We start from the raw sequence: 9,107 nt of genomic DNA, 5'->3' as shown, positions 1-9,107 counted from the left end.
ACACAAGATTGCATTTTGTAAAGAGCAATTTGAACTAAAAGCAAGAATACAAGGACGCAAATACATACGCAAAACTGCCGAAGCGAAAGTTGTTCAAGCGGGTACTATAATGTCCAAAAATAACCGCTCAAAACTTGCATTGTCTGCGTGGCAGACGAAATGCAACAAAACGGTTGTAAACTTTTTGCACCGAGATTTTAAATATGCTTTGGATTTAACACCCAGATATAAGAGATTTTGGATAAGCTCAGGACATACCGACAAACATTTTTGCGGTTGGGAACAAAAAGTTACAATAAATTCGGGTGTGTCAGTAATTACAATCAAACAGCATGGGAGAAACACATATGTATTATAAAGTCGTTTAGTCCAGATTACCATTAAGCAATGCGGTATCAGTATACATATGTTCGATGCATACAAAAAATGTTACAGGAAATGCCCACGTATAAACTGCTAACGTCGGACGCTCATGAGCAGTATTAGGAAGAAGTAAATACGCCCATAAGCTGCAATGTTTGTTCAAACGGCGTGGAATACTATCGCTGCGAGCATATGACAATGGCAGTGCCTTTGAAGCCGCTATATTTGCCCATTTTTATGAAGGTTCAGAAATGCAATCACCTTATGCTTATTTTGGTTTGGGACTTCCAACAGGGAAGATTTTGGTGATACATTTGGCACACTCCAAATGTTCATACACATATCATGCATTGATAAATTATTCCCACTGTCCACTTATCACTGCACACTATATAGCACCACATATTAGCCCACGTAATGATCGGGTCTGGCAGGTTAAGTAACAGGACACCGCACTCAGAGTTGACAGTCCCGCACTCCCATTAAACTGATAAACCGTGGAACTGTACGTACGACTTATGCCCTTGATTGGGAATCATCGCGAACCCGCGCCCATGCAGAACATGTCCAACGTGAGATGACGCCATCGTTCGCGCTGTCGTTTCTGCTTCATTTCACGCACGTCCAGACCTTTTGACCAGCGAAAGGGCGCGAGGCGTGGGGGTATCCTTACCACACTTGACCCAGGGCAAGGAATCAATTCACCACGCGCAGGACCTGCGGTTAGTGATGCAGGGACGGGAAAACACGACAACAGACGAAACTCGTTGACGGCTTTGGCATTACTGCTCGAAACATCTTCGGTGCATGTTTTGTCGGAAACAGTTGCCTCGATAGGGTACGTTTCATGCTTATCCGCCGGCTGCGTGCGTACGGAACATTCCCGCGCGCCGGATCGCTTGCGTTTATTGCGCAGAGCGAGACGTTTCAAGTTCCGAGAAGAGCTGCGATGCGACTTGGTCCCTCGCGCGAGTATTCTTCCGTTTTCTACAAGGGGCGGCTCGTCCCCGGCTAATGACGAAGTTCGTGACGAGGAAGTTACCGAGGCGCTGCTGCAGGTTTCCAACGAAGACGAACGACCGGACGCGCTGGACGCAACTTCGTCTACCGTCCCGGATGTGGTTTTCCAGCAACCGGTATCACCTGACGATGTACTGGAGTAATCGTGACTACTGCCGCAGTGCAGGCGACTTAATGTTTTGTTTCCTACTTGTTCACTTGCATACGAATCGACCGAGTTGCCTTTGCTGACGTTTGTTCTTGATGCTTTTTGGGAAGACGCAAAATTCAACGCCTTAGAGACGGACTTCCGCTTTCGTCCCGGTTTCAGCTTTTCAAGCTGTTTTGCTTCTAGTGCCGGCGATCTCGCTGTTGGTTGGGGCAGACGGCGCTTGTCGTATTGCAGAGCTGAATGTGATTTGGACTTGGAAGCCGACGTGGCGTTCTGGAACGTATCGCCAGAAGTTTCCGTGGACAGAAGTTCAAATGAGACCCCGCCCTTGTAAGTTCCGAACACCGGTGCCGTTTTGGAGTCGTTTGACTTCTCCAAACGTGCTGCCTGTGTCCCCTTTGCAGAAAACAGTTTTCTTTTCAGCGCAAACCCAGACTTCGTCATCAAACCGGGGCTCAATTCGTTGTTCGTGGTGTGATTAGCACCTTGAGACTGGTCGTCTTTGGAACCAGTTTGCGTCGTGTTTGCCGAGCTGTGGAACTTAAAGGTGGCTTTTTTGATGTGGCTACTCTGCTTGCTCAAGGGCGAAATCCGTTTGCAAGAGCTTTTTGCTTGCGTAGATGGAAGGTCGGCTGGGGAAAAGGAAACGTCAGTGCCCACTCGCGGCATAAACGTACTGTTGATGTTTGCAAACGAAAGCGTGGATGAAGACGCCTGCTGTGCGTGCTGCGTCGTTTTGTTGTGGTCAACACGGGCCGGAAGTGAAAATTTAGGCTTGCTAAGCACGAACCGGCTCTTGTTATTAGAGTCTTGTGACGTAGGTGATGACGCATAGCTCTCCTGTGCGGGTTTGGCGGGAGATTCGTCTTCGCTATGTTGCGAGTCGTCGCCGTCGCTTTCGCTTGTGTATAAACTGCTCGATTCAGAGTCGGACGCCACGTCTGCATTGTCTTCTTCAGATGCAGAGAGAGACTCCGACGACGACCCAAGAGTGGTCGTAATTCGGTACAAATTTGATTTGTTGGACGATCGTTCGGGTTTTTTGCCTTCAGTCGCAGCTGTCGGGATCTTACGCAGGATGCTTGGTTTTGACTGCGATACGTTCGCTATATCGCCTTGGCCGCGATGGGTCCCAGAAACGCTAGTTTGATGGTGTGGAGCTTGACAGGCGCTTTCCGCAGTGTTTAATTCAACATTAGCGCGCGTCCCGTCTGCAAACACAGTCTCCCACCTGTTGCCGCTTTCCTTTTGATCCGCGTTGCCCCCGGCGCCATTTTCACCGTCTGATTGAACGCAACTGTGCGGGTCGCCGTCGTTTGTTTTATTTGCTTCCGTACTTGCTTGCAAGGAACCCTGGTCTTTCAGCTCGGCAAACTTGCGGCAAATAGCTTTCTTGAAATGAAGTCCAGAGCGTTGGTTCACTCCTGCCGTGTCGCCATGGTCTTGAACGCATGGCTCGCCACTTCTTTCTGTGGCCTCCACGTCCTGCATTGACTTGGCATTATAATCATCAAAACTTTGACACTTTCTTAGTCCCGGTGTGGTTTGAAATTCAGTACGGTCATGGTAGGGGAGATCCCCTTTTTGGTGGGATGTACTCGCCATGTCCATTTGCGGTCTCAAGTCTTGAGTGCTTTGTGGGGGGATTGCGGTGCACAAGTTCAAAAGAGCTTCGGCAGCATCACATTCTCCGAAGTTATCTGATGGACTAGTTCCTTTGGCGTTAGTGATTTGCTGATGTTCCTGCGAAAACTCTGATGTGGTTGCGCTGTGTTCTGGACTGACCGATTTCTGTGCACTGAAAGTAGGACGGACGCCATTTTTCTTTTTTCCCGCGTATTGTTCAGCTTCGGCTTCGGGCAGCTTGTGAGTGGCATAAAAGTTGTTGTTTTGTGCAGATTTCCGACGTTGTACCCTTTGTGCTTCAACAACCGAAAGTGGTTTAACCTCCAAGTCATTTGGTTGGGCAATACGACGGCCGGCGCCATTTTGTTCAAATAAGGGAACATTCTCGTTCGCTTTGCGGGGAACGCGGTCCTGAATCGCGGCGTCCGTGACAACTTGCGTTAGTGAAAGATGTCTTCTCGGAGTCACCATCGGTTCGACTCCATCTGCTCGCATTGAAAGCGTGTCGCTTTCTTTGATGGATCTGGTACGTCGTGTTGGGGCGCCGACGAGGTCTACGTCACTTCTGGATGGTTGGTAGATACCAAAAGCGTTGTGCGTCGAACCGACAATGCCGTGAGCCAAGAAACTTTCCACTCCAATCGGAATGTTTGAAAGCAGTCCGGGTGGCGGAAAAGGAACCCTTGGCACAGAGCCCGACACCGATAGGCACCCGTTGTACTTGGTAGGCTGCCCATAACTGTCAAAGCAGGCTTCCGGTGAACTGGAAGACGCTCTCTGTTGCAATTCACCGCCGCTCGCTATTGAAATATTTTCACCGGTATCTCCACCCCCGGCGAACGCGGTACAAGCCGCCGCAAGGCTCCACAGGCCGCTATCGTCTCTTGCCGGCTCGAAGCGTATCGCCATTTTATTAGTCATTTGCTCATAGCGCACAACAGGGGTTGATCGGCTGTAATCCAAACGTCCAGCGACTTGCACTGGATTGCAATTCCTACGAATTCCTCAAGGAGACGACATCTGCAAATATAATTTTAGGAGCCATTTATTCAAATGCCAACTGTTCTCTGTATTATTTTTCATCAAATACCAAAGCATTTTTTAAACGCACACATTCAAAGCACCAGTATAAGTTAAAAAAGTACTTGTGATAGGTGTTGTTCACACATTACACAAACGAACTGCGGTGACATTTTATATTACTTGATAGCAAGCAAAACACCTTAAAAGTTTCAATCAAAATGGCCACAAGGCGACGGAACCAGCGAAGCTTGGGAAGGTTTTATTGTGGCAAGGTGTTTTGTAACGCTGGAGAAAATCTCTTTTATACAAACAGCCGAAAAGAGATCTCGAACAACAATATGGCAGTCGGCCATCTTTAAAAAATGTACTTACCAATTAATTGCTAGCGGACTGTGCATTAATATCTTCGCTTTCATGTCCTACACAATTGTTCGACATCGACTATTCGCTTATGACCAAATCACTGAAACAACAACAAGAAAAGTGTTTTTACCCACGAAACCAGTCCCTACGTCTTCTTTTGGCGATTATCTATCCTTAAAATCAACGTTTCTGCTCACAAACATTTCCGCGTGTACTGAAACCTCATAAGATCACAACCCGAAGTTTTGCGGCTGATTTAAGCGGTTTTAAACCTCCCCAACAAAAGTTACACACTGTGTTCCGGCTTTCACTTATCCAACTGTTCGATACGAACGTCTTGAAGAAATTACAGCGGCATATCGGCGAAGCGAAATACACAGTCGGAAACCCAGATACCATTTAAGTCGACGCGCAGTTGCCTCACCAGGCGCTTGGGTGTGTGTACGTGCCGCGGAATTGCGTGTGCTCGCGCGCGCCGTGCGTTTATTTAGAGAGAAAGAAAGAGACGCGATAAAATGAATTACGAGCAGTCCGTCGTTCGCGTGGTAAACGAAGAGGCTCGGCTCCTCCCACATTCGCTCGAAGATAAACAAAATCGGCGAATCAATCGTAGGAGCAGGAGCTCCTAGCGATCACGTGAGCTGGTAATTTGCAGCCATTTGGGAGGGCCCTGGCTTGGTGACGGCGAAAACCGCTTGGGCCCGGCCGAGACCGGATGGGGGTGCTGCAATTCGCCTTATTTCACGCCTCTACAGCAGATTACTCAACGAAGAGCGGTACAGCGCATGCGACTTACCCGCTCTCTCACTCGTAAACCGCCATCAAACAATATGGCTGCCCACTGTTCTCTTTTTAGAACCGCGTGGACCGATGGGCTTTTCGTGCGTAGTCATGCCCAAGCCCGGTTGTTGGGCCCGCTTTGCGCAAAGCCCGACGCTTGATGTTTGAATAGCAGGAGTCGGATTTTGCACGAGGCCGACGGCAGAAGTACACCTGTGTCTCAAACCGCCCGAGCATCAATTAGACACGAAATTGGCGGTGTTGGTGGTCAGGGATAGGTTGCCACACACTGCGTTTCAAAACCCGCCTCCGATTGTCACCAAGGTGTTTCAAAAAACAGCCAGCCATGGTCTACATGCATTCTGTTCTTGGTGACGCCATTGTTTGTCGATTTTCAAAATTTAGGCTGGTTGGATTTTAGGAAAAATTGGACCCCAACCGACGTTTTCAAAAACTTCGTTAGGACTTCCCTTTATAGATACGAAGCTGACAAGCGAGCCAAACGGTGAATTAGCTTTGCCACGCAGTTTCTGCGAACGCAGTTGGCGTCCGCGTGCCGAGAACTGGGTACGCAACCAGTCGATGCAAAATGCATTGCAAGAGATTTTCCGACCAATTTGATTGGCAATTTGACGCCTCCGGTTTACAAGGTAAAGGAAGCGTCTCCACGCTAACAATAACTGCATTCGCGGCACGACGAAAAAAGTATTTTTGCTTGATCCTTGACCCCAAATCACTTCCTTTTTTACTTTTAAGTGTATTACGCGCCCCGAAGCTTTTCAATTCCCGCAAATTGCCTCGCCTTAAGTGATTTTCCGCGCACCTAATTTTTTCGCAAATTCAATTTTGTTCGGTGTCCAATGGGAGCAGTCATTATCAGGCAAAGCTAGCCAAAGGCAACTTTCCAAAAACTGTGTAATGGGAGAGGCCTTTTTGAGAGGCTTGGAACAGCCCTGTCTATAATTCCACGCAACCGTTCGGCCATTTTTTAATCACGTATTGGTAGAAGCTCAGTTCCTTTGCTTTGTTTGTACTAAACGGTGATTCAGGAACAATTTAAAAGTTACAAAACCAATTATTTACTACGTGGCAAGGTTGTTGAACACGTTACAGAACGTTAGGTTTTGTGATAACGCACGAAACACTTCAATCCCTTCGTGTGACTTTTGCGTAGAAAAATCATACGCTTTGAACGCTACTGTGTAAAAGCGAATTGCTTGGGCATCGAACGCCTGCTTCGAAAAAAGCTCTTGAATCACTTATGATGGCGCTTTCGGAAGGGAACACGTTGTTTAGACTGCAAGCAGGTGCACACACAAGCACACCCCGTACCGCCGCCTTGACTGATGGCTACTTCGTTACTGGAACCCAGCCTAAGCTTTGCAAGGTACGCTTTCTACTGCACGTCCAGTTGAACATTTCGAAGCGCCTTTGTTGCTTAGTTCGCATTTTCCGTTGTTAAACATTTAAGATGATGAGATTGTTTTCTATCGTGGTACCATTACGGCTCGCGTAACGCCTTTGTGTGACGATATTAAACGTGTTGCGGCAAAATTAATAATGTGTTCTGTGGTGGCATGTAATGAAAAACACTAATCTGATACCCAAAAGATTTGCCAAGTCTCGAAGGGAGCGCGCGTCTCCAGGGTATGATTGGACTACTTTAAAAGCTGTCCGAACATATATACAAATGCTTGGGTGCGTTTTAAGGCCGTTTAAACACATGTTCAACATGAACTTAATTGTTTTGTTGTACATGCCACCCATATAGCGAACAAATGTCAAAATTAATGGTTTATACCTTTCATATGTTTTACTCCATCTACAAACCTGTAGATATCAGCAGTGACACAATGCAATAGATGTAACAGATGACCAAACTTTTAATGCACATTGCCACTGCTTTCTTGTTGGTCAAATTTACAGTAAAATCGTAGGCGGAACGCCAAACGACCAGTACCAAAGTTGTGTGTGTCGGTCTTCCAGGCAATAAGGTAGTGCACGTTTTTTATTCGGCCCTAACTATTTTACTGGAGAAAATTGCGAAAAAACGAACGCTGCGGACGACACATTAATTATGCACAGGCTACAAGCAGATCGATATTTGCCAGTAAAAAAGACGACTAGCAGGCTTGTCTCGAACATTCGCTATCTCGTTGCCACCTATCACAAATAGCAAATCAATTTCGCAATCTTGGCAAACTCGGAATGATTGAGAACGTGCTGCATTACACGTTGGGACGAAACAAAATTGGCATCGCTTTTACATCTGGTCTCGTCCCCTCTGTAATTCGAGGTCGCAGACAACAATTGCACTTGCGCCATTTATGAGAGATCCGCTGAGTTGAATCGACACACTCGTGTTCACCGTTGTTTACTGCCGTTTCTCAGCGTTCACGTTGAACCGAGCAACTGGTTGTACAAATTCAGGTCCATTTTGAGCGCACTGCTAGATAAGACACATTCCATACGCCACAATATATTTAGAATTTTGACAAGACCGCTTTAAAAAGAATCATGCTGACGTCATTTATAAGGAGTACGATGGCACAAGCGCATACATTTTGCAAACACGCAACAGTTTCCTTGTGCGTGGTCAACGCTATTGCTCAAATACAACTTATTGACCTAGTAATAAATGATTAAAAAACCTTGTTAAAATTGACTACAACAAAGTGACGTCAGGTAAAATTACATCATGAAATTTAGCGCCAACACAATTCAGATTCCTTTATTACTAAAAATATGTAATGCCACGTTCGCACTGTTACTTGCACAATCCAGGTGAAGTTTAACGAGCCTGGCATGCACCTTTAGGCTCGAGAAGAGCTCTCAACGTAGCATTAGTCGACCTTAAACAACGCGTCCCCGACGAGATTACACCATTACTCACGCGAATGAGACATCGCCAGGCTTTGAGGTGCCTGTTAAGCACGACAGCACTGCGCCTGTAACGCCGAAACGGCGCTACATTAAGTACACACTGAGGCTTATGAATCCAAAGAAGTCTTCGTGCAACTAAACTAAGGAATTAAATATTACCAGTCACAAATTATACAAGTGCGCTTTGTCAAACAATAAGAATATCTGTTCCTTTGCAACGCATAATGTTTATCAAATCAACTTGAACAACACCCAAAGCTGCAAAAGCTAAAACCGGTTATAATCTCATTCTGTTAAAATGTGCTATGGAACAACTACATAACAATAACACAACTAAGATGCTGTGGACAGCAAAGTTGCAATACCCAGCAAGGCAGTCTGCGAACGGCTGTGCGTCTGGTGTTCGCCATTTTACAACCTTTTTTCCGAGAGTTCTCTTGTTGTTGCAGCAGCGGCGACCGAAAAGCCCAGCTGAGCTTTGGCTGTCGCAGTCTTTCGACAAGAAGGCCCTTGTTGCATTGGGCGAGAAGCGGATGCCTGTTTTAATGACCTGGCATGAGAAAACTGTTTGCACATGCCTGATATACAATGTACTCCTCTTTAAGGCAATTATGTTTTTACACTGCGCGCCTTGGATGCAAAGCCCCGCTCTGTAGTTCTTACTGGGTGTCAACGGTTGCACACCATATAATAAGTTGGAACGCAAAACGCAAAACGGCACCCACTCGTACAGGATAACGTATATTCGTCGGCACTTTACTAATATTGAGAAAAAACTCGAATGTACATGCGGCTGTATCCGTATTTCTGTTTAGAAATGAATGAGCTCTGCAATCATGTAGTTGCAACTCAGTGCGAATAATATTTAGGTTGTGGTTGGTACAACTTTGTAAAAACC

General features: G+C 46.5%; 1 protein-coding gene across 1 annotated transcript; it reads right to left on the bottom strand.

Moving 5' to 3' along the window:
• LOC145905787 (uncharacterized) lies at window positions 1-4,648 on the bottom strand. The gene is made up of 2 exons (XM_082993075.1): window positions 4,556-4,648; window positions 1-4,180 (listed from the first exon to the last, which is right to left on the bottom strand). Exon 2 carries the CDS (start codon window positions 4,079-4,081, stop codon window positions 899-901), a length of 3,183 nt encoding a protein of 1,060 aa, XP_082849201.1. The 5' UTR covers window positions 4,082-4,180; window positions 4,556-4,648; the 3' UTR covers window positions 1-898.
• Window positions 4,649-9,107: the final 4,459 nt, after the last annotated feature.

Source organism: Ascidia mentula, chromosome 6, assembly GCF_947561715.1.
Source record: "Ascidia mentula chromosome 6, kaAscMent1.1, whole genome shotgun sequence".
Classification (NCBI taxonomy): domain Eukaryota; kingdom Metazoa; phylum Chordata; class Ascidiacea; order Phlebobranchia; family Ascidiidae; genus Ascidia; species Ascidia mentula.
The sequence above is the reverse complement of the archived record's forward strand: the minus strand, read 5'-3'. Positions and strand labels throughout refer to the sequence as shown.